General features: G+C 41.9%; 2 protein-coding genes across 5 annotated transcripts; both read right to left on the bottom strand.

Annotated features, from left to right (window-relative positions):
- Nucleotides 1-4,565: 4,565 nt before the first annotated feature.
- DYNAP (dynactin associated protein) lies at nt 4,566-17,220 on the bottom strand. The gene is made up of 10 exons (XM_080572442.1): nt 16,716-17,220; nt 13,101-13,202; nt 11,113-11,337; nt 9,631-9,837; nt 8,954-9,187; nt 8,111-8,264; nt 7,301-7,410; nt 7,009-7,122; nt 6,231-6,380; nt 4,566-5,933 (listed from the first exon to the last, which is right to left on the bottom strand). The coding sequence occupies exons 2-10, from the start codon at nt 13,176-13,178 to the stop codon at nt 5,820-5,822; spliced, it is 1,386 nt and encodes a 461-aa protein (XP_080428568.1). The 5' UTR covers nt 13,179-13,202; nt 16,716-17,220; the 3' UTR covers nt 4,566-5,819.
- Nucleotides 17,221-17,356: 136 nt separating this feature from the next.
- Nucleotides 17,357-25,600, bottom strand: LOC308184927 (lung adenoma susceptibility protein 2 homolog). 4 transcript variants are annotated; one of them, XM_080572439.1, is made up of 8 exons: nt 25,399-25,600; nt 24,217-24,538; nt 22,984-23,757; nt 21,692-21,842; nt 20,817-20,925; nt 19,354-19,485; nt 18,427-18,500; nt 17,357-17,764 (listed from the first exon to the last, which is right to left on the bottom strand). In XM_080572439.1, the coding sequence occupies exons 2-8, from the start codon at nt 24,524-24,526 to the stop codon at nt 17,662-17,664; spliced, it is 1,653 nt and encodes a 550-aa protein (XP_080428565.1). In that variant the 5' UTR covers nt 24,527-24,538; nt 25,399-25,600; the 3' UTR covers nt 17,357-17,661. The 4 variants fall into 4 exon arrangements, with proteins under 4 accessions (XP_080428565.1, XP_080428564.1, XP_080428567.1 ...); XM_080572438.1 differs by having other exon boundaries at nt 24,202-24,538; nt 25,399-25,599; XM_080572441.1 differs by having other exon boundaries at nt 23,581-23,757; nt 25,399-25,598.
- Between the last annotated feature and the right edge of the window lie 27 nt (nt 25,601-25,627).

Below are 25,627 nucleotides of genomic sequence, written 5' to 3'. Positions count from 1 at the left end.
CCTTCCTGGAAGGGTGGAAGTGGCAGCAGGGGAAGGGGAAATGGCTCGGGGCAGCCCCAGCAGTGCACGCCCGGGCCACATCCACCGCCTGCTTCTCCAGGAAAGCAGCGGGTGACACCAAGGAAGACCTCACCTAGCACAAGGTCAGTGCGGATTTTATGATGGACTCGGTCAGGATTTCACCCAAGAAGGAGACAGAGATGCAGGCAACGGTGCTGCATCCCTTCTGCACGTAAAGCATCCCACCGAACCAAGGCCAGGAATTGCAGAGAACAGTGACTGTCCTGAAGGCCGTGAAATGCCTCCTTCAGTTACCGAGTCCTTGAAATATCTGCTGATTTTTTGACATGTAAAACCCTCACAATTTTCTCTCGGCATTTTTCAGGCGAACAGCTCTGAAGCAGCCACTGATTACAGGCTTTAATGACTGAAGGGTCTCATTAAGGCAGATCCATAAGGACCAAGCTTCACCTCAAGGTTTATTTGGCAGTAGCACTTGAACACCCTCTTTCCATTCAGAAAACACAAAAACCGGCATGTTTCTGAACCAGTAAAAACAGCTGGATTTTTTTATACACAATCCAGACGTTTTACGTACACACATCCTTAAAAACACACCACGAGGAGGAGCACGCAGGACTGAGATTTACAGAGCAGGGTAAGTTATTAAACCATCACATATCGAGGCCTCTCGAGATCCTACCAGGCTGCCGAGGGATTTTAGCTGGTGGGATCTCAACAGAAACATTGCAGGTGTTTGGATGTGTTCATGTGGGCTCACAGAAACAGCACAGGTCACTCGTTATAAAGGCAATATTTGTAAACTGAGACTATTTAGGTGCGAAACATCGGAAAACAAGCACAGGAGTGGGGCTACAGCACCACTGTGTGAATACACACGAACTCTGAAACTCGCTCAGAGGATTATTAAAAAAACATGACATATTTCACGTGCTGCACGAAGCAGCGGCTGGTTTACGGCCGCTGGAGGTTTATGACCACGGGCTGCAGCAGTGCTATAGCACCCTTGGCTGTAAAACCCAGCCGGCCCCGGCGGGACAGCTCAGGAGGAAGACAGAGGGAGAGGGGATTTCCCCAAAGGGGCGGCCCAGATGCCAAACCCTCCAGACCTCACATCCCCCAGATAGCCACGAGCCCCGTCCCAGCCATGCCAGGGACTGCTGTCACCTCCGGGAAGGTCTGAAGCCAGTCAGAAAACCTCAAAAAGAAAGCAGTTTGAGGAAGGGGGTTACATTTGGGGAAACTGGAAGGGAGCCCAGCTGCCCTGGGCTGTGTTTTCCGCACGGGGCAGAGCAGACAGCCCTGAAATAAGGATGTGAATCAGGCTTCTCCTGTGACCCCGGCACCACAAGACCCTGAGTCAGGGAATTGGCGTCATCGCCTCCCGGCAGATTTTAAGCTTTCTTCTCAAGGGCAGAAGTGGCTGTGCAGTGCAGTCCTGCTGCCCCCGCCCTGCCCTGGGCTCCAGCTCTCGAGAGCACCCTCGGGTTGCCCACGCCTCCATATATCACATCAGTCGTCCCCAGCATGAGGCTCTCCCTGTCAAGTCCAACCGCACCACCTCTTCTCTGGACCCTGCCCTTAGGGTTGCTTAGAGCTTACCGCTGGTTACCACATGATGATTTGTCTTAAATGAGCCACGGGATGACTTACTCTGAATGAATTTCACTCACACACTACCAACCACTCAAGTGTCACACCCATTGTAGTAGTGTTCCTGATTATAATCACCCAAACACGACAAGACCTATTCTATTTCATATACCCACACAGTTTCTGTACAAGAAATATTTGCCATAATTCCTATTTCTCCCAGGGGCAGGATAACACAGCCTTTATTCTTTAGGTATTGCTGTTCCAATCAATGCTTTACCCGTTATTTTCAGGGGACACGTAAGGACGGACTTACAGCGCCTGAACAGCACCTCTAGTTTCAAGTGAATCGCTGCAGGGATATTCTGAGAAAGCCAGAGCTGCCAAGTTCCCTTTCTCCCAGCAGCTCAACCAAGATATCTCCCCGGGTTTTGGTCCGGCAGGACAAGGTGCATTGCACGGCTGTGCTGGAGATCCCAGAGCAGCCCACGTGCTCAGCATGCCCGCTGTTTTCCTCTCTGCAGCGAGCACACCTCCAGCACCCGTGTCCTCAGCACAGGGTGCCCTCACCGTTCCCATCCGTCACTCCTCATGTGCAGGACACGTCCCGATGGGTAAGTGGCAAAGCCAAACCACAAACAAAAAGCAGGCACTGAAACTAAAGGACTGAGCAGAACGCTGTGTCTGCTTGTGTATCTTTTTGTTGATTAAAGCAAAGCCCTCAGGCAAACAGGAGTTCGAGCTAACGGAAACCAGAACCAACAGCGAGGAGCTCCCTGTATCACAGGCAGTCTCGTGAACTTCTGCAGTTCCTATTGCTTCCAGCCTTTTTAGTCTTCAGAGCCGAGCTAAGAAGCTTGGTCCTAATCTCTTTTGACAAAGCTCATCACAGATGGTTAGATGCGTTTCAAGCCCAGCTCTACCACGTCAATCCAAGAACCTCTCGCTGCCATGACTGGAAGTTTTTTTTGGACAGCATCTAGCTGATTGTCCTCTGGGTAAATAGGAAAAAGATTTCAAAGAGATGAAGAGAGTTCTGAGGTAAATCTGATATTTAGGAACCAGACCTCACTGCATTTTGGTTAAATCATCTCAGGCCTGTAGTATTTGGGGAGGGAATCTAGATAGTTTGCTAGTCAAAGAGAAAGCAGGAGAGGAGAGTATGTTCTGTCACCCACTGAATACATCACTCTATCCAAGCGTTATCTGCAGAGCTGTGATGTTAACAGCCTGGAACGATAACAAGAATTATAGAGCTGACAGCTGGCCAGCACTCCACAACGCACAGTAACAATCTTATATTCTGTCAGACAGAGCTACCTTATAACCTCAAGCATCTCCGCAGCATCTCATTGTGCTCCTTCCTCTGAGCACCTAATGCTCCACCTTGCACTCGTATCTCAAATATTGTACGAGCAGCAGTTTCAGACCCTAAGGGCAGGATGAAACTAGCAGGCGCCTGGATCTTTACGAGGTCTGTAGAGAAGGCTCTCGGCTCAACGTTAATGAACGCTCCCCGGTTTAGGCAACTTAACGCAAAATGGGGATCTGATGCTTCTGCTCTGACCATTTCTTTGGATTCTGATTCCAAGAGGAAAGACGAGAAGTGTAATTTAACATCGTACTGACTCCGCCACAGTCAGCTGAAAAATGGCTGGATGTCGACCTAAAGGTTGACTGACTGATACCTAAAGAAGCTATGGAGACAGCAATTGGGTTATGAGTCTTTGTAAAAATTGATAAATAATTAAAAACGGTCCATCAGTAAGACAACTGGTGAAGTTAGTCCACCTGCATACACACTCACAGCAAAAACCACTTCACTCTGCTGGAGGACTGGTCTGCAATTAGTTGACCAAAACTTAATCAAAGTTGAAAATAAGCCTGAAAACATGCTAATTATTTAGTAAAACAAACAGAACTGTAGCATTCCTCAGCGCTAGCCTGCCTACGAAGCACAAGGGCACTGCTACAGCAGCTGACTGGGCAGTAATCACTGCCGGAAAATGCATTTCACAGGCCGTTAACCTGATGGATTTGGACATGCAAAGCAATGATCGCTTCATTACGGCATGATAAATGACAGCCATGCATTTCCCTTCACGGTCCTTCCAAGAGATTCTCCAGAGAGCATTCGCTGCACTACGGAGCGCGGCGTTTCAGGCAGACTGGCACGAAGCAAGGGAGATCAAGTAAGAGGTTCGCATCCAAACAGGAAAACACCGGGAGAGAACCAAATTTCCCACAGGGCTCCAGACACATGCCTACAGAAGCACTGATACCTGAACACACTATTTGCGTTTCTTAATAGAGTAGTTAGAGCTAAATAAGTTGATGAAGCACATGAAATAAGCACTTCCTTCAGTTTGGATACGTGGCACACACCCTAAACCCAGTCTTCAGAGGCCTTCTAGGATTTCAGGACTCACAAAGACCAGTTTACAAGATACAAATAGGAAAAAAAAGTCACATCTTTCAACACTTAAATATTTTTTCGGTAACTAACATTATGACCCTCTTCTATTGAGGGGTCACAGTCTTGCTCTACATCGGGAATAACAACAAGCAAAGGGCCTGAATCTATCAAAATAGTATTTTAAGGAGCAGCTTGTAGCCAAACGCATGAAATAACACCAACAGGCAAGCCAAACCACTCCAACAGCAGGTCAAACCCAGCCCAAGGAGCACAGAGCTGAGAAGACAGACAGAAACCGGGCACTGAAATAATTAGGGGATGCCCGTAAGCAGCATCCGAACACCACGCGTTGGGACTGCAGGGCTTGTGCGGGCAGAGGACAGCAGACACCACAGCCATTGTGATAAGAGACCTCAGCTTTCAGCCTGTTACCCTCAGAACAGCAAAAAAACACGACAACAGCAGGACAAGAGCCACATCCCTGTTCCTTAGCAGGTTACATTCCCCCACCCGCCAAGCAAAGCATCTCCCCTACCTGGTGAGGACATGAAGAACTTCCTAAGGAGCAGCTCAACTAAGAAGCAAGCAGCCAGCATCTAAACCTTCTACTTTTCAGCTGAATTGCTTTAAACCAGAGCCCTGGGCGGATTGATTGGTGGCACCTGAATGACATTATTCGTAATGAGCAGAGCCTGTTACTCTCCTAATGCCTGAAAGCAGTTAATGCTCTAATAATAAGCCAGGTCCTTGTCTCCTTGGGTGCAACGTAACTCAGAGCGTTTGGGGCCTCATCTTGGGGAAAGTGTAGCAATGTCTGCAATAATAACTTAGTAAACCACCTTAATCCTGATTTGATTTGAGCCCCAAGAACTAGGCGAGTATTTCCTGAGACAGGGACCGTTTCTCTGAAAAGAGCCCACACCCTAAACCCCAAGAAATGGAGAAAGATAGCTCTGTCTCCCTGCTGCAGCCATCTCCTTGGCTATAATTACCTAAATACTTACAGATGGAGAGCGATCCCGAGGGTTACAACACAACGGCATAGCTGCCAATCTGAAAAGTCACCCTTGCTTCTTTTTGGCCTGCCTGCTTTTTGTGGGGCTCAACTATCCCCAGCCTTTGTGCGGGATGCATGGGTGTCTAGCACGGAGCTTGGCTGCTGCTGGGTCCGTGTTTCTGCTAAGAACCTGTCCTCAAATATCCCACGAATCAATCCTCAGAAAGCAGATTGGTGGCAAAGTGGGGAAAATAAACTAGTTGTCTTAAACGCTAACACAGAGCTCAACCGAGGGGGCTGCGGTGAGCGGAGGGAGAGGGAATGTGAGGTGAACGCACGATGAGCTCCTTCCTGCAGCCGCTTCTAGACGCAGGGCTTACAGCTATGCCTGGTGTCGGGGCAGACAGAGTTGGGTAAATGTGCTGTATTTGTGCAGATGCTGGTAGATAAAGTGCTGTCAACGTGACAGAAAATCAACGTAAACTTCGGTAATGCGAGGAAAGAGATAAAGCGGGATAATGGGTTATGTACAGAACAAGAGGCAATTGCAGAGGTAGAAGTTAATTTAATACACGCTCAAAATACATCGCACTATAAATAATACATGATAAAAAAATACAAAGAGGAAAAAAAATTTAAAAAAATTAGTAACCATAAATTCCGTTTTCTGAACATCTCTTCTGGATAAACAGTGAGAAAGGTGCTGTACACATCAGAAGGTACTGCCAGAAACACAGCAATTGTACAAAACATCCTTGGAGCCGTTAACTGCTGAGACCACTTGTTGGCAGTCTATTTTTTAGACTTTGGGAACTTCTGAAACTCGTCCTGTTCCTTGAAAAAAATCTGAGCAAGGATATGGTCTGCTGTCGCATGGAAGTAGTCAGTCATACGAAGAGTTTCCAGCTATAAGAAAAAAAAAAACCACACTGTTTGAGAGAGAATAATCATAGCTACCGGGCTATTTTTACAACATTCATGATATGAAATATTAAAGTGCATCTCAAATGGAAGATGAAAACCAATGACTATGAAAGTATACAGCTAACAATAAGCCTTACACTGAGCTGTTAATATCACTGGATGCCTAGGTTAGAAAAATACAGCCTTGCTCTGGCTCCTCGGATGCAGAGCTGCTTAAAGCATAAGATTATGTACAGTTGGGCTTTTCTGACTCCTCCTGCCCTTATGAAGTTTTCTCACCTGGTCGCCTGTGCTGTAGGCTAGAATCAGAAGCAAGTCCTCATCACATATGCTTTTAAGGTAATGTTGGGTTCCAACGGGGAAAAATATAACATCTCCGATGCCGATGTTGAAACTGCTGACGGCCCCAGAGGAGGTGATAACTCCAGCCTATTGCAAGGAAAGTGGCAATGTTCAACAGCTACATTCAGTGCACTGTTAGTGGATAAGCACGCAGTGACGTCCTAGCACTGTGCTGCAATCAGCTCGCGCAGTGTCGGTGCTTTCACTGAGACTCTAGAAAGGTAGAATAGTCCAAGGCGAATTCCCAAGTACAAACGCCTTGCGTTATGGGGTCTCGTCATTCTGTCTCAGTTGCATTTGCACTTCAGATTTAAATTGAGTGAAAAACAAATAATAAAATCCTACACTCTAGTAAGCTTTCTCTTTTTTCTCAGAGGAGCTAATTCAAAAGTATGGTTTTGTTTTGTTTTGTTTTACTATTACTTTCTTCTCCCACTATTCGGTTTGAATTCTTTTCAATAGCATGTATGACTTCTGAAGAATTACCAAGGACAAATTCTGCTCTTTGTTCAGCTCCACTTTGACTAGACAGGCTGCCACAAATGTAACCGAGAGCAAAATTTATATTGAAAAGGAATGTGTGGACGCTGAAAGTTTTGTAATAATACTGATTGGAGTACTATTAATAATCGGGGATGGGAATCCGTTATAAGATCCGTAATTGTTATACAGCCAGAACTCCACTGCCTTGCCCCTTACTGGGGTAAGGAATTACCTGTCCGCAGCCGCTGATGACATAACCCATCTCGTTAGCATTGAAGTGGAAATGAGGCTGTCCCAGCTGATTGCTGAATATCCTGAGAGTTGCTAAGGTGAGGGTATTTTCATGCTGAAAAGCAGAACACAAATGTTCAGAGTCAGTTACATCCCTGTTATACATCACATAGCAGTGACGAACCTACACAAAATGCATTCCGTGCCTTATTTTTAGGTAGCTAAGTGCCCTATTTATAAATACCTTATTCAATGCCTTATTTTTAGGTAGCTATTCAGCTGAAAGCACATACCTTGTTCAGTGACTCACTGAAAATTTTCTCTGTTTCATTCAGCCCGGTGCTGTTTCTGCGGTAGCGAGCCCACTGGAAGATTCCTCCCGGAAAATGATATTCTCTGGACCCTTAAGACAAAGACAACTAAATGAGCACTTACAGCAAGGTTTTGTTAACATTGTTAGGGAACTTCAGGGAATTACTACGTGCTAAACTCGAGGCCTCGAATCTTGTGAGCCTCTGGAACAAAAAAGAAAGCCCGCTTAGCTTATCTGCCTGTCATGCACTAGGCACTATGCAATCTCCTTTATTGTGTGTTTGAGTAGTTAGATCACCACAACGGAAACCGCAGACTAGAACTTTTCCACCCCAAATTGCTACCAATACCAACACATTAACTTCCAGTATATTTACATGTTACCTTTCTGACTGCGTATCGCTGTATTTCGTAAGGTGCTGCTAACGCAGGGGAACGTTTTGGCCCACGTGCGAAGATCTTTGTCACACATCTCTTTCTCATGATCCACCCAGTTGTGTGTAGACTTATGGACCTAGATTTGATTTTTAGGCCTTCTTGGACAGACTGTGCTACTTGGAACTAAGTTTTGCCGTCCGTGTTCGTTAGGTGCTCCCTGGTAATCACTACACCCGGGTTGCACAGAGGGATGTTTAACAAATTATTATGACTCCCTATTCTTTCAATCTCCTTAAATTATCATTTCTCTATACGCTTTTAAGTCACATTTCGGTGAAATGTTTACAGATCCCCTTCTCTCCCCTGTCTATAAAGGCAGAGAGCTCTTCCGTACCAGGTTCTTGGGTGCGTACCTTTGAGGTTATAGAAGTACTGCCACACCAGGTGGTCCGGAGACTGCACGTAGTCGGCACTTTTCACGAGCTCATCCAGGTTTGGAGGGAGGTTAACTGCTTGATCTTCCACTTGTTTCTTGAACGTTCTGATGAAGTTCACTCCACCTCGTGGCTGCGGGACACGAAGTGCATATAGAGTTGACGGATGCACAAAAGCAAACTGAGGAATTAGAATTGTATTTCTCCAGATATTTCTTCACCTCCTTGACTGCCTAGTCCTGCCAATGCTTTGTTTTGCCCCTGTGCTCTGCCCTTCCTTCTCAGGTGCCACAGAGATTTGGAGCAGAAGAGTAACTCGGTCCATCTCCCATCAAATTCTTTCAGGGTGGGGAGATTTATCACAGTTTTGTGGTTTGAACATGCAGATTCCTCAGACCCAGAAGAAGTTCTGAGGCTGTATTCTTGATGAAGGAACACTGCCAACTAGTTAGTTCAGATGACCTCCGTTTTAACAATGAGGTGGACTTATCTATACTTTCTTATGAGACGTTATTTTACCACAAGATTCATCAAGGGGCTGTTGGGAAATGAGCTTTGGGCTTCAGTACGTCATTTTCCCTGCCATCTTTGTAAATGTGGAGGCTCCCCCGTGAACTGGGAAGACGTGAAAAGTTTATTTCTCCTTGCGTGTAAAGGAGCACACAGGGTGGCACAACGTTGGGCAAAGGACAAGCGTACGTCTCCCCACACTGGGGGAACTGAGGAGATGAACTGAGATAAGGGGAATTCTCCCCCAAAAAAAGGACTGCCGTGCTGAGCGCAAGAAGACTAGACAGAGGCTGGTTATCCCGGCGTACAGACCTTTAATGCTCTTGCGGCTATATCCTCTGGGGTAGAGAAGAACGCATCATCTACATCCAAGGTCTGAAGTTCCTCGTGTGTCGTGAAAAACAGCAAGAACAGGCAGTCTTCTGTGCCTACGTTCTTTATCCAGTGCACGGTGTTCCTGGGGAAGAAGATCACCTGGCCAGCTGTGACATTGTAGGTGGTAACCGTGCTGTCGTCCGCACCAATGACTCCAATCCAGGCAGTGCCCTGTAGCACAGTTGGAATTTAACAATAGGAATGAAAACTTGCTCATTTAATCTACATAATCCAAAATTCGAATAGGCTCTTAGGAGAAAACAGAACCTGACGCACTCGCCTGCAAGCTTTTGTGAAATTAAATCATAGGATCACAGAATGGGTTGGGCTGGAAGAGACCTTAAAGCCCGGTTATGTGCTAACTATTAGCATTAACTAAGAATCATTGTTCTTAGAAATACAACTAATAATTGAGATATATATAAATACATATACTTCCAATGAAAGATGATTTTGCATTCAAATAAAGTTTGTATCTTGAATTTTTCCTCACTGTGAGTTTCTATTTATCTTTTTTTATTTTTTTTGTATTTATTTTTACAGCTATGAAATTTGACACTAAGGTGAAATAGAGCAAACAAAGATTTCAAAGATGCAGAAATAATCAGGAGTACCTGCTGCAGGTAGCCGTGTTCGTTGGCATTGAAGTGCCAGTGGGGAACCCGGAGCCCTTTGCTTTTGATCCGCAAGGTTCCAAAAGTCATTGAAGAGCGATGGTTATTGATACTTTTTCCAAATTCCATTTCTTCATCGTTTTCGTATTCATTTACGTCATTCCTGAATCTTGCCCACTGAATTTCGCCACCGGCGAAATTAAACACCTGTAAAGTGAGTCAAAGTGGATAGTTTTATCAGTTGTGGACTGTGGTGACCAAACAGTCCAAATGTATTTTAGGAAATACTTGATTTGAGCAATACTGATGAGACTTGTTTCTTTCCTCAGTGAGGGTCCTTGCAGCATGTATTTTAGCCACTTCTCACAATCACTTACATGCTTTCTCATGTCATGACGGGATAGTAATGTTTGTACAAATGAGAGATACATAGAAATATCAAGGACAAAATTATCTGCTCATCTTCTTATGTCATTCTGGAGTCAGATTTAGGAAACCAGTTGCATACATGCTTAAACTTTTAGATTCAAAAGGCTTAGAAAATTTCCTGAGTAAGATATTTTTCCTGCATTTCTACATTTGCAAACTATTTACGCAAGAAAATATTCCCTTCCCAACATTTGTACTGCCTCTAGGATGTGTTTTGTATTTGAAAGAATCATCTTGCACTGGGGAAAGGCATATGAAAAGGGTTGCTCTCCTCTTAAACACATTGTTTGTCCTTTTGTTTGCATTCTTAAACACATTTTTGTTTGCAAATATATTACATAGTTAAATATAACGTATAGGAGTACCAGAATGGCTGTCATCAGTTTAAAGTGTCCAGCTACCTAATTTATCCTTTTCACTCTTTGCTGAGCAAAATTAAATTAAATTTTTAAATTTAAATTAATTAAATTTTTAATCAATCAGAAATTATTTTTATATAACAATACAAGATGGATCTTGTCTTTAGTGTTTGCTCAAAGGAGACCTTTCGATAAATATCAAAATACACTTGCAAAAAGAACTGTATAATTCCTATAGCTTTGTGACATTGTAAAATTAACGTGTTAGCTCACTGAAACAAGACCACGGAATCCATTTTTCTTGCAACATAAGAATTTGTTTGAATCCAGTCATAAGAACTAAAGAGTTACTGTGCTACTCAGGTTACATTAAGATTTGATCTTTCTGTTTATGCTTCACCCAATTTCACACTCTGTAGTTTGGGAATCGCACTTAAAACAGTTGCCTTCTCTTGCAAGCCTTATTTATTGGAGCAACTATTTAGCTCTCCAAGAGATGCTCCAGAGATGCAAAGCACCTCCGAAAGCTGTTGTATAAAGCAGTGAACCGCTGTTAGGAAGTCTGGGTCTCTCCTCACCGATTCTAGACTGGTCCCCTATTACTTAAATAAGTAAATGTTTTAGATAAGTAAATAGGTGACATGAATTCACTAAACTTCTACATACGATGCCAGAATATTATTGACCAGTTTACCTTTGATTTCGTCAGATGATTCAGGAACTGGAATTTGACATCCACGCTCTTTTCATCTGGTTTTGTGGAGCTTGCCCCATCATCTTTCATGCTGACCTCTTTCACGATGCCGGTGGTGCTCGTGTAGACCAAGGACAAGACCAGCACTCCTATCGCGGTGGTGATAACGCAGGCCAGCAGACAAACTAGGAAGATTTTCATCAGCGACCAGTTGCCTTTTCTTTCCTGGCATTAGCAAAAAGCCCACCGAAACAAAACAAAAGCAAAGCAAAACAAGAAGCTTTATTAGATCGAACACAGGGGGAAAAAAAATATGTGATAATTTCTTCGTAATCGTAACAGCATGCCTTGCAGAACCACGCTTACAGCCAAATCTCTGGGCCCAGTGCAGGGAAAACTCACAGCACATGTTACAGGGCTGCTTCATTCTGTCCCTCCATTGTTTCACCAAGTGAAAACACGTCTTCATCAGCCGGGGGTTTTACAAGCACCTGAAGTTTTTTTCCCATTGCTGTTTCTGTTCTGTCCCTCAAAACGCTGACACCCGTAGGATCACCCCACAGCAACCCTTCGTCCATGGGGTATGGGAGGAGAAATGCTCGTGGCATCGTTTATTTGCTGTAAATTACCTCCGGACACACAGGCCTTGGGAGGGGAATGACAAGGAGAAAGAAGCAGCTGGGCACACACAAGCACAGGAGCTTATGGAAGGCCAAAAAACCACTAAAAATTGCTCTTAAAAAAGAAGCCACAACTGTGTGCTGTCCTACTGGAGGAGTTCTGGCACCACAAAGCATCTCCTCGATGAGGATTTTCAGTTTCCTGCCCCTTACCGTTTTTTCTTACAAGCTGCAGGTTCAGATGAATAAAAAACTACATTCCCTGACCCAGATTTTTAACCTCCAGCGATTCTGGGTGCACAGCTTGATCTACCTTTAAAAGATTGATTTTCAGATGGTGAGGGCCTGAAAATGAGCTCTGAAAGCTGATTCTTTTAGCTGGACACTCAGAAGTGAAAAATCTGAAGGTTGCCCTCTGATTTTAACAAAATGACCTCTTTCATGAATCTATTTGACAAAAGCTCTGTACTAATAAATTTCCCTTACCAGTGGAAAAGTGCTCAAAATACCAATGTATTTTACTCAGTAATAATCCTTTCTTCAGTTTAAATTACCCCTTTTTTCAAGCTTGTATTCAATTAAATATTACAACAGTAGTACACAGACCACAGAGTTTCATCAGAGAACAAGGCTTTAGACCTAAATGCATTCAAAATCCTCATTTTCCAGGCTGGAACGACCTTTAATTTACGGCGTTTTCACAGCAGTGGCACCGATACAATAATTACTTTTAATGTAGAAAGAATGGCGAGCGCAGAGCATTCAGCCTCAGCCCAAGTGTGTGGAATGAGTTATGTTGCGAGGAAATCACTGGTTTTGCTGTATTTACAGCCGGGAGGCAGCGCTGGGCGGGCTGCAAGCAAATGCAACGCCTTTAGGAGCAATACGCCAGCTCCTTCTCCACGAAGTTCATTCAAATCCCAAGAAGCAAAAGGTTTAATGAGAAAATCACAGAGAGTGAATTTTCTCAAGGGCAAGAAAAAAAAAAATGAAATAGTACTCAAATGTGTAACTCGGAAGAGATACTAAAGACCACCACGAGATGTGCTTTTAAGTAGCTGTTTTGGTTAAAATCAAGGGGGAATCCTCCAAAGCTAATTACTGTGTCACAGGATAAAGAATTTAGCTATTAACTTCAGTGAGGCCAGGGAATTTTGTCTCGCTGTCCAGCTCCTGGCACGTGCACGTGAGATAGGACATCGTAAAACCTTGGCAGCAGAAGCCCTTGGGAGCTTTTGGTTTCCTCAGGACCTTCTTAATGGTATAGGATGGGGTCGTATGGTGAACTAATAAAAAGTAAGGGCTAAATCTTCAAACCGTCTCTGCTAATAACGTTTTGATAAGACTGCAAAAGAAACGGACTGGTACCTCTTTCCTGGGCCATTCTTTCCCTTTTGAAGGGCTTTGTATTCTCTCTCCGTGCATTTCGAATGCCTGGTTATCCATTCCGTGAAGCCGAGACGGATCAATCTACAAAGGACGAGAGACACATTGACACGAAAGGCTGTTAATTCCGACGTGTGCTCGTTTAGGTTGCGTTAAGGCCGGGGAAGGGACCCATCGCCTTTGCGCCGCGGCGGCAGCGGCGGCACTGAGCGCAGCGCCCTTGTGCAGCGATGCGCGGCAACACAGGGACGCCTCGCCGAGCTACGGCAGAAAGGCCTGACACAACGTGGCGGCGAGATGAGGCTGAACCACCAAATACGTGGAAAAAAAAAAAAAGGCAGAAAGGAATCATCAGAGGTCATCTGGTGCCCTCGCTCAAGGACCGAACGCGGCGCTGGGTGGTTGCGTAACCTACTTTTGCAACAACAAAAACGGCCGAGGTCCCCAAACTCCTTTGGCAATCCACTTCGCTGCTTCCATATTCTTATAATTGAGAAGTTTTTCACAAGGCTAAGTCACTCTTGCTGCAATTGCAGCCCGTTACGGTTACCCTCCCACCGCGGGCCCGACCGCGCAGGAAGCGCAGCAGTGCGTCCAGCCCTGAAATCTCCCTCCGACAGGGCTTTAGGAGATGATAAGGGAGGGTGTAGCTGGGCTACTACTCCTGGGTTACGCCTCTCCTGCTTTACTAGCACCCTTAACTTTTGGGTGAGAGATGCTAGAGGGAATAGCCTCTTTCCTTTGGATTTCGTTCTGTGAAAACCATGACTTTGTTTAAGTCTTTCCTGAACCCGTTTACATTCCCTGACTTAATAGATAGGCTGCTTGCTGGGTAAGGGAAAAATAATAATAATAATAATAATAATAAATCACACTTCTCTGTTCTAAACAGACCACTTAATATAGCTCCATTAAGTCCTCCTACATTTCTGTATCGTGGGTTTGGAGCAATATCACCATGACACACGCATTCACCTCTCCAAGCTGGAGTCCCAGCCTTTTTAGTCTCTCCCTTTTAGGCAGTTCTTCCCTCTCCTTCATCGTTTCAGCATTTCTCCTTCAGACCTTCTCCAACTGCACCCCATTAATGAAAATCATGAATAGCAACAGACAAACCTTGTTAACCCCAAGTACTGTTCTCCAACCATCTCAATGATTCCTTAAAAATAATTTAATATAGACCATGATTCTTTGTTTTGAGACACATAAGTGCTAAATGCTGTTAGCCTGTCATAAAAGGAAACTAGGTTTGTGTGATACATTGTGTTTATACTCCTCTTCTCTTCTCTTCTCTCTCTTCTCTTCTCTTCTCTTCTCTTCTCTTCTCTTTCTCTTCTCTTCTCTTCTCTTCTCTTCTCTTCTCTTCTCTTCTCTTCTCTTCTCTTCTCTTCTCTTCTCTTCTCTTCTCTTCTCTCTCTTCTCTTCTCTTCTCTTCTCTTCTTCTCCTTCTCTTCTCTTTCTCTTCTCTTCTCTTCTCTTCTCTTCTCTTCTCTTCTCTTCTCTTCTCTTCTCTTCTCCTTTCCTTTTTCCTTTCCTTTCCTTTCCTTTCCTTTCCTTTTCCTTTCCTTTCCTTTCCTTTCCTTTCCTTTCCTTCCTTCCTTTCCTTTCCTTTCCTTTCCTTTCCTTTCCTCTTCCTTTCCTTTCCTTTCCCTTTCCTTTCCTTTCCTTTCCTTTCCTTTCCTTTCCTTTCCTTTCCTTTCCTTTCCTTTCCTTTCCCTTTCCTTTCCTTTCCTTTCCTTTCCTTTCCTTTCCTTTCCTTTCCTTTTCCTTTCCTTTCCTTCTTATTATTCTTCTTGGCATTAATGCCAAAAGGGACAGTCCACTGACCACAGGCAACTTGCGTAAGACCTCTCGGCCATGGTTTCTCTTTTCTAATCTGGACTTTATTCACCGCCCCTCGGTGGTATTGCTAGCTGTTTGATTGCTGTTAATGAATTTAAGTAAACACTGTATCTTCACGGACATAATTTATTAATCTCTGCAGGAAACTCATGGACCAGGATTTTCCAGGTCCTCCTTTCCGTCAGTAAGGGACAAATAAGGCGAACAATAAGGAACTTCGGTGCCACTTTATTATCTTTGACAGTTCTTCCTCCTCGTCTCTCCTCTTTATGCTCTGGACATTCCCAAAAGCACAAAAGTCAAAGATGACTCATGGTTAGGTACAATTCCACCTATTTCCTTGGTGCTTCCTTCTTGGAGACCATTGCAGACTACAAGCCAAATTATATTTATTTTCATTGCTCCGTGTAACGATGTCCTACAATTATATTTCAAATACCTGTACCTTTACGAACATCCAAATTCCTGAGCACCTTTTTCCTAGACTGTTTTCACCGGATTTTGCAAACAGCCCTCTGAATTTATCGAAGTTGCTTTTTCCTATTCTTCCTCTCTTCCATTCTAAAAACCTTTAAATCCTTTAAATCTTTAAAACTTGTACTTATCTTCACATTCTGATCAAAACCTGACATCATCATAGCCTAAAAAATATCCTGGATACTCTGTGATCAATTTATCTTTTTCCCAACAGGCATTTGGTTAAATAACATCTCCTCAAGGCAAATTATTCTAGTTGTTTACAACAATGTTCTTTCCATCTTATCTTCTTGGTTTGGTGGTCTTAATGGTGGGAGCTCAATGTAACAGATTTTTTCTCCCTTTATTGTCATCAAGAGACTTTCAACAGATTAGCTCCTTTTATTTTCTAAACTTTGATAAAAAGGCGAACATCCGTAGAGAAATGTATTTTCCCTCCCCTTTTCTTTGCACTGATAACACATTCTTTTGCTGTCATTCCTCGTTAGCTCTAGTTGAAAGCCGTCCCTCCTAAGTTCGTAATCCTAAATTTAAAGAGGCATTTCTTTTTCTGTCTGCCTGTCTCTCCTCAGCAGTCCTTTCTATTCCGTTCTGTGAAAAGCTCAGCCATTCGCGTCGTTAGCAGCAGGATAGAGTGAACTGGAATTAACGAAAAGCTTTTCTCCTTTCTCTGTGAACACCAAGTCCCTCGGCACAGATATTTTTCCAGCTGTAAACCTGACCGAATATTTTGAGTAAGGAAAGAAAAATGAAAAAACGTGGCAGATCACGGAATCCGTGATCAACAAGAAAGAAAATACATACTACGATTTTCAAGGGTTTCACAGTTCCAGATACGTATACATATGTGAGATTTCATAAACATATTTTGACAAACAAATACAAACGCTTGATAGGGTAGGAGTTCACCTGGTTACACAGGAAAAGAATTAATAGTGACAACTATTATTATGCTGTTGGTAATGAGTGACTGCAGGGTTCGCAGTTTTTCAGATCCTTCTTTTCAGACCAGAAGGGGTATAAACTAACCAGACTACCCCTCAGCTGGCAGTCTTCATGATATCTGGACCCTGAAAATAAGTTTTCCTATACCAGCATCCTTCCGAATCAGTGTGAACTGATGCAGAGAGGTGCCCTAATGCAAATGGGCTGTTCCAGAGGAGAACACAACTGCAGCATACAGCTGTTCCATCTAAAGACCTTCCCTTGGAAGGACAAAAATCCCAGAGACAAAATTCCCATCCGTCTTCCTCCCACCGTGCCAACCCGCTGTCTTACCGCCGCTGGGATCTTCGCAAGGTCTCAGAGCACAATACTTGTCCTCATCAAAGCCTCTGCTGCCCTAGCTCGGTTTTACTCATGTATATATACACTGTAATTCAGGAAGTGCCTTCTGCAGAAAAGATTTCCTGTGTATGCAAATACATACGGTCACGGACACTTGTGTACATCTTCATCAAACACTTCTTGTAACTTGCTGAGAAACGGTAACATTCCTTCTAACAAGCCCTGCTAATTTATTATTTCCTCCAAGTGCCGGACTCGGGCTTTCTGCCTGCCTTCCCCACCCCGCCACTATCGAAACAAAGATTATAGTTCAATAAAATGCCTTTTCCCTGATGTAGCCTCCAGGAAACAAACACCTCTGACAACTTGGAAATGGCAATTACTCTTGTTTGGTACTTGATATTCATTTATTGTTCCTGAGTGGTAACTTCATTTTAGCTTAGAAGAAAACAAAATTCCAGCTATAATTGCAAGTGCATCGTGTATATATCCTAAAAGTTACTTTTTCTGTTGATATATAAGCAATCAAACCCCTCTTTAAAATACTCTTTAGTGGCCATAAAGTTCAGATAAGAAAATAAGAAAAAATTGAATAGGCTGTCTAACAATGATAACCAGAACTGGACAAACAGTTTAGTTTATTTATTTTATTTTATTTTATTTTAAATATAAACATGCAGGGCTTCTTCCATGAAATGTTAACATTGTTTTAATTCCGTATTCTTTTAAAAGTGGTGTCTTATCACATGTTGTTAGATCCTGCTGGAAGCACTAATAACTCAAGGTTTGAAATAACTCATGAAAGTAACGAACATGTACAGAAATAATGAATAAAATATTGTTTCAGAACAGGCACTGGTCCACCTTTCAAAAAAAAGGAACAACGTACAGGCCGACAAATTATTTAAATTATACAGTATTAAACTATTCGTAGATATCAGCTTTTTTCTTCTTTATTTTCTTGACGATCATCACTTTGCTCTTGTTTCATACTGGTATCTTCAAGAAGACTCTTAAGACGTGACACATGGTGTAAAGCCCTAAATTATGAATTATGAAGACTTTAATAACAGTGTATAAGTATTTACATTCAACACAAAATTATGTTTTACTAACAGTTTGCTTACTAACAGGTTGCTTACTAACAGTTTATCAGTTTGAATTGTTTAGAAACAGTTCACATCATCTTGTCTAACTGTCCATTCATTCTGTTTTAGAAATTATAAAACATATTAAGATTTTCTTTAAGAAAAAGATGAAATACTTTTTGGAACTGAAATTTTAAACACATCTTCTCAAATATGGCCACTCATGCACACCCAGTTTCTGTTAAATTATTACGGAATAGGTATTTAACACGGTGATAAACGCTAACATCATGTTACCAAAGAGGATACCCGCACTAAAAGTTACTGTATTTTTACATAAACCTTTTAATTTCACATTACAGTAGAAAACTACACTGCAACACTGACTTTTGTTGAAACAAATGCTCTGCATAATCAAAACCTGTTTTCCATTCTGCCTTTTCCCAAAGTTATTTCTTTAGTTACTTACGACATCCCAGTAAGATTGTTGTTAATTACTCATAATTTGCTTATTCTTAACAGTTTTCAGATCACACAACAACTCTCAGCTAATTTGTCATTCTTTTTCTCTACTTCCTGAAAACAGTGAAAAGTCAGAAAATCAGGTCACTTACTTCCGAATAGAATTAGTAAGAGGGATTATCTCGCTGTCACAGAGTTTTAATTCAGCGTCTGCTTTTTCAAAAAGCTTAAAACAAAAAAAAAAGAAATTGTAAACTGAGGAACATACCTGAATGTGACAAAACATTTTTATAGCGCATTTCATCGGAAAGGATTACCAACAACTTTACAGAAACACGGAGTAATTCAGGAGGGGTTTAATCCAAGCTTCCTATGCAGCTATGATGTTACAGAAGGTTGCTCCCCCCGGCCCATTCCTTCAGCCTGCCTTAGCCATATGCACGGAGAATTCATTCACTACCGAGTATAGGACATAAACTTTAAGCACTGTATATAAGAAGCATTATGAAAACGTTACGAAGAAATAAATCTGTGAAATCATTTTGAAACAAAAGGGACACAGAATACTGAATCCCTGATGCCAAAGCAGGCGAGGATAACGCATTTGAGAATGACCTTTTTTAAAATGTGGCCCGTCCCACTGAAAGCCTGATGTTAACTGGGACATAACCAGAAGACAGCGTGACCAGAGCACAGCAAGTGGCTGCTCTAGCTGTTGCTGGAGCAGCAGGTGAGCGGGATGTGCTCCCTTCGGGCAGGATGCTCTGGAATGTCGCCATCTTCTGGATAACCAGAGCTTTCTGCAGCACCGTTGAAGCCAACTTGCTCAGTCGAGTTGCTGATCAGCCACAGGTTGCCCCAGCGGAACAGGACGCAGAGACTCTGATTCACAACGGCAGCAGCAACAGCAAAAAAAAAACAAACCCGGGGCTTTAGGGCACAGCGGTTTGGATCTTGATGCAACCTGGATGGAATCTGCTGGCAGCGTTCTTTTGAAACTGACTGGAAACCTAGGCCATAAAAGAATGTAAACAGCACATCAATACCGGCAAGACAGTACAAGGAAACTGACTACTTACTTTTGCAAACTCTTCCTTCTGCCCAGCCGTTTCGTTCGGGTTTAAACTTCCCTGAGCTGCTTGAAGCTTAAACAACATTAGCTTCAAGGCTTCCAGGGGTCTGTGATTATGGTCTCCAGAAAAGATGTTTTCCTAAACCAAAATCCAAAGAATTTGTTGATTGTGCACTTAACAGTAACATTTGTTGATCAGTACGCATCAAAATTCAAAAAAGTTTTGAAGTTTCCCTCAAACAGCTTAAAGGCAAATTTGTGAGTGTTTCTCTCTATTTGTTCTTTACAGATCTATTAATAAATTGCACATATATGACACTGGATCATCTTAATTTATGCCACTGTAGAGTTAGTGAAGTCACTGTAAATACGTACATTGTTAGGAAGACCTGAAGCAACACAGAAAGGTCTCAGCCCTGGCTTGTGTAAAATCATCCAAGAATATGATGACTGTCAGTGTCAAGTCCTTTTAACGCTACGGCAGCAATGCTAAAACATCTTCTAACATAACTGACAGAGCAAGTAAGCATCATTAATGATAAGCATAGATTTATTCATATAATTAGCACCTACGTGATATCTGCTCATTCAATAATAAAAAAACAAAACAAGCAAGCAAAATAGTTCAAGGTGACAAACTTTGGGGGTAATCTAGAAATACTCGTGCCCAGAAATGATGCCAAATTCATTAGACAGAATCATTTGAATTACCCATGTGGATTGTTAGGTTCTGTGTCAAAAAACCCCATAGCGAAATAGACGTATGTGCCACTGTGGAATAAGTTAAAGGATGATGCTTTGTTTACTGCAGGATGGGAAAACAGAATATCAGAGCAGTTAAGATTCAAGGACAGAGGGCAGAAAGTAAAAGAAACATACCACGACATAAATTAACGTTATGCCTTTGAACTAGAACAGCGGGCTCGGGGCTCATCTCCCTAGCTGAGTAAAGGATAATAGAAATGGAGAGGGTTCATATAATTAAAATGAAAGACTGAACAATATTAAGACTGCCAAGAAGGTGATTAACATGTAAGAATGGGATTAAAATAATGAATAATCTAAAGAGAGTAAATTCAATCCGAAACCCAATTCCAGTGCAACAGCATGAATAATAATATATTAATTTACCCCTTGAACTTGACTCATACCCAGCACGACATCAGCAAGGTTCTTAAATTGGAAGCATTTAATAAATCAATAACAAAACCCTTTTTTCTTTTACTTGAGGCAGGAAAATTACTATTTAAACAAAATATGGAACGTAAAAGTAAAACTAAGTGTTAGACTATAGGATTTAATAACTTTAAGAATTCATCATGCCGAAATGTGACTAAATTACGTCAGTTTGACTTTCTACTTTGTACATTTTGGAAGAAGGAAACCAATTTATAGGTATCTCCCCTTCTAATATTTACCAGCCTTACACATTTTGGGCACTCTAAGCAGTAAACACTCAATTTTACTGACCTTGTTTTTGTCATCTAAACAGTCTTCCAAGAATTTATGAATGATGTCCGCCTTGGGGAACGGTAGAGGATCGTTTTTGTCCTCCCAGCGTGCAGGCGCTGGTGATTTGCTGCACCAACATGAAACATGCAATGGAGAATAACAACGGGTTTATAATCTGAGAGAATTATACAGTCCGTTTGATGAAAACAGACATACCTCATAAATGCAACACTGAAGGGCACTGAATAGTCCTGTCAGTGCTGTGGTGACCGTGAGAGAACCACACTACTACTTTTTCCAGTTTTGCCAGTTTAATCGAATCCTGAGTAGCCATAAAAAGCGACTAACTAAATAATAATGATAATAAATTAAAAAAAAAACAACAACTAATTTTTAGCTATAATATAGTATACGGGGGTGTTTTTCTTACATCTGCAATTCCAGCATTAATATTCAACACCTGACGAAAAATAGTTATTTTAATAATATTTTTAGTAATAGGGATGCTGCAGATTGAGACTTTTGCTCACCTGTTAAATATAGCTAAAATTATTTCATTTTTCATTTACTGTTAAATTGACCAATTTAAATTCCACTGAATAATGGTTCTCTTAAAGTAAATATCTTTGTGTATCAATGATATATAAAATATATTCTTAAAAGGCAACAATAAGTAATATTGACAGCACTCTTTGCAAGACAGCGCAAAAGGGAAAGAAGTGCACTAATCTCCTGACCTCAGAATATCAAATATTTAGCACTACAAAGGAAATCTAACAATAAAGCCTTTATGCACATACCGTATTACCATTATTTATAAACTATACACAAAAGCAATTAAATACATAACGCATTTTCCCGAACAAAGTATTTCGTAATCTGTATTTACTTACAAAGCACCCGGAACATTTTCCCATGATCTTTCTGCTCCGAGTATATCGGTTGTAGAAGGACTGCCATCATTTTCCAGAGCATTTGACGAGCCTTCATTTGAACTCTCCAGATCTCTGTCAGCCTTCCAGGTAAGCAGCTCAAGTTGGTCTTCTAAAAAGCAAGGACAGAAAGCCCTTGAAGAGGATTAGACACATTATTTCCACACTACTTTTAATTTTATGTAATACTCAAAATTACTATAGATAAATTATCACTGGAAAAATCTCACAGATTGTGTAGCCGCATCACAACACCTTTGCTTATGTTGGTATGGCAATATAAAACATGCATCAGCAGTACCAAAAAATTGTTTCTAGGTGGGAGAATGTTTAAAGTAATCAAGTGTTTCTCTTCCTACATAAAACAAGTATCACATGCTGCATTCAAGATTATTTAATGTTTATATGCTTTCATGCTGTAGAAAATATAATTAAAATTCCTGTAGAAATTTAATTAATTCACCAAACAAATATTATTTATTAATCCTGCAAAAACTTAAGTTACTTTTCTTATTTGTTTGTACAGGTTCTTCTAACAGCTGTTTTTACAGACACCTGGGAGAAGAAACACAAACATGTACGTGCGTATCACATATACAATCACATACAGAACTCACATTCTAAAGTAAGTTGAGACAAGCACTAATCACGACAGAGACATTCTCATATATTTTTATGCCCAACTTTTTCATGATTGGTAGAAAAATTCTGTGTGGGAAAAAAAAAGGATATATGCATGTATTCGAAGTCCATCATGCATATGTATTGGAAAGGTGTTTGCAGACATTTGCATTATCTGGCATTTTGTGACTTTGAATTCACAACATTAATAACATTTTAACTTAGCTTTTCCATCTCACCTCCTGGAAAAAGGAAGAGATCAATATTTGCGCTTTGCATAACGAATAAAAAGCATACACATCATATAATTTAATTTCACGCTAAAATTCTATTCAAATATTTATGGAATTACTGTTTTTATCTTGCAGTAAGGGACCAAATATGCCACTGTAATAAATATTCTTTGCTGTAAAAGGAATGCTTAAATACTCATTAATATATGAGAATTTACAGTATAAAAGCTGTTCGGCTTGGTCATCTACTAATAAACGCTTTGAATCACTTGTCAAAGATGGAAGTAAATAAATCTGCTGTACAGTTCAGACTAACATAACTAGAGCTTTTGTTTTAAAATGAACATGTCTTTATTAGCTCACCCTCAAAATTCAAAAACAATTGTGAACGATAGTTACCTCCGAATGACTGTTTCGTGTGCCTTAAAAAGGAGTTACCAGATTGGAAGAGTGCATCTGGGCTGTCATATTTGCAACTTTCTGCTACTTCGTTATCCCCTGTCAGATCCAGGCAACCATTTTTTTTAAGAAAACCAGAACTGTCTTTATCTACGGAGCACTGATCTTTCAGGATCTCAAAAACCTGTGAAGAGGAAGCTTTGCCTTGTATGTTAGAATTGTGTCCATCACTTTCTTTAGTCGCAGCAGAGAAAAGGTTATGACTCTTAAGCCAGACTGGGTAGTGAAAACTGGGAATACTGCTTATCCCTGATATGCTTAAGTCAGACTTCTGACTGGTAAGCCACCTCGGATAGTTCTCAGCAGGAAGAGAGGCAGAGTTCTCAACAGATAAGGCTCTGGAACTTCCTTTAGAGGAGACAGAGTTGTACCTGTTAGGTGTAAACGCATTGTATTTCCTTTTACTGAAGTGTTTGTGTACATTTTCATTAGCATCAGCCTTGCCGTTCTCCTGAAGACAGAAACCCCTTTCAGCACCAAGTGACACGGTGTGGTAAGGGCAGACAGGTTTCTTAAGTGACCATCTGTTCCACTCACTATTTTGATGTCTTGATTTAAAAGGACTACTCGGGACGCAGGGCAGCGATCCGTCTGCTGGAAACGCTAAGAGATCATCTGTCGCAAGACTAATCAAGTCTGGGTCACATTCCGTCTCCCTTCTACGGGGTGAAGCAAGAGAACTTAATCCTATGGGCTCATTACAGTCATCCAGCGCTGAAAAACAAAGACAGTTTACATGAATCGCAGAACTTCAAGCATACCAGAATGACACATTTGTAAGAGCTAATAAATTAAAACTGAATATATTATTAACCAAAGGGTACTGAATTCTAGTTCTTGCAAGAATGGTTCCATTTCTAATCAGAATATTGATAAAAAAAACTAGCAGTCAAAAGTTACCCCACCTTTCATACTACACATTTACAGTTTGGAATATTTTCTGAATTCAATTATTTGCACCACAGAGAACGACAAATATCAAGAGCCATGAACAAGCATCATTTATTATACCACAAAGACTTGCAGGCAGTTGTACAGGGAATACTCCTTCACCAAAACATAGCTGGTATGAGACAAGGAGTTGCAAAACCACTGACAATGGAGGAAAAAAAAAAAACAAACAAAACAGCAAACTCCGAGACTTGTTAAAAGACGTACTTGCAGAAAACACACCGTATTTTTCTTTGACATGATGCTTCGAAAACTCAGCTTGTTTGGGAGTACTTTGGCACAGGCAGATTTTTCCAGTGGTTATTTCTGAAGACGTGAGACTTAGATCAAAATCTTCAATATAAGCTTCTAGAGCCTCAGATGCAGAGCTGTAAAGCTTGTCCTTGTATTGAATCAAACTGTTTGAGCACGAATTGCTGCTGCCAGTGCTTGTTAGAAGAAAAGATACTGTTGAATCAGGAGAGGAGACGCTGTGTTTTTTATTAAGCTGGTCATGGTTTTTATCCAGATTTCTATTAGAATCTTCACTCATTTTTTAATCAGTCTAAATGGAAAAAGAAAGCCCAAGTGACCATCTGCACTGAAACATGTTCTCAAACCGTAATGTATCTAAGATTTTCTTTTTTTAGTTATGTAAAATGTCAGTAATTTTTAGGAAAATAATATTTAGCTATTCAACTTCCTGCTTTTCAAGTAAGTTAGTCGTACATATGCGTCACGCCTAGAAAAGCAAAAGGCAGAAAATAAAGCCTCGGGGGAAAAAAAAAAAAAAGATAATAGGGAAAACTTCTTGTATACTGAAGCTTTAGCGGAGCACAAAGCTAAGAGGATGGCAAGGAAATCCAGCTCCTCGCTAGTTCCCAAGGGCCCTCAGCATCCAGCTTTTGCAAGAACTGTGCTTCATGTTGCTGACATTCAGCAAAGAAATGCAGGAATATCATAACCTTTTATTTCAGAACCAGCACAACGGTGGTACTCATGGAAAACAATAGAAGTAGCCTAGTATAAAGAAGAAAAAAAGCTGAATGTAACTGAAGTAGAAATGCATTACTCCTATAGATTGTTTCACACAGCCAGATGTACACATATACTGATATAATTTTACAGGCCACAACAGGAACTGACAGAGCATCGGAGTGCTTAAGATTTCCCCAATCTACACCATTGAGTCACTGCTATCCAAGCTGACTTTGTAACCCCCCAAACCATGGACTGAAGTGCAGGCTGGTTCCAAACCCCGCAACCAAGACCGAAAATTCCTTGTAAGTATCATTCCTGCAAGCAAAAGCCCGTTTGAAAAGCACGTTAGCGTGTTAGAAGGAAACAGACGCTGCGACAAGGCACAGGAATTAGTAACTTTATTACGCAGAGCACCACAAGCACACGCCGATCACCGAGATTTACACGGAAAGGAGTAGCGGGGCCCTGCAGCAGGGCCGGTGGAGGCCTCCCGGGGCTTCTTCCCCAAAAAATACCGCCGGTGCCCCTGCCAAGCCCGGGACAAGCAGCCCCGCCGGCCGGAGCCGAGCCCCTCGCACACCGCGGGGCCGCGCAGCCCCCTCAGCGCCGAGCGCACCCGCACAAAATGGCGGCGGGCAGGCGCGGCCCCATGGGAGTTGTAGTCCGAGGCGGG

The sequence above is a fragment of the Anser brachyrhynchus genome (genome assembly GCF_964034855.1).
Source record: "Anser brachyrhynchus genome assembly, chromosome: W".
In the NCBI taxonomy this organism is placed as follows: Eukaryota; Metazoa; Chordata; class Aves; order Anseriformes; family Anatidae; genus Anser; species Anser brachyrhynchus.
Note: the sequence above shows the minus strand (reverse complement) of the source record. Positions and strands in the feature narration are given on the sequence as shown.

Bases quoted from the DNA above. Each gene is read 5' to 3' on its own strand.
- DYNAP (XM_080572442.1), bottom strand. From the start codon at position 13,178: ATGGATAACCAGGCATTCGAAATGCACGGAGAGAGAATACAAAGCCCT. The intron at 7,411-8,110 runs GTACGCACCCAA...CTTTGTCTTAAG, and splicing joins GTACTTCTATAACCTCAAAG to GGTCCAGAGAATATCATTTT. The intron at 7,123-7,300 runs GTATGTGCTTTC...TCTGCTTTTCAG, and splicing joins TCAGTGAGTCACTGAACAAG to CATGAAAATACCCTCACCTT.
- LOC308184927 (XM_080572438.1), bottom strand. From the start codon at position 24,526: ATGAGTGAAGATTCTAATAGAAATCTGGATAAAAACCATGACCAGCTT. The intron at 21,843-22,983 runs GTAACTATCGTT...CTTGCTTTTTAG, and splicing joins CACGAAACAGTCATTCGGAG to AAGACCAACTTGAGCTGCTT. The intron at 19,486-20,816 runs GTCAGTAAAATT...ATTTTGGTTTAG, and splicing joins GTTTAGATGACAAAAACAAG to GAAAACATCTTTTCTGGAGA.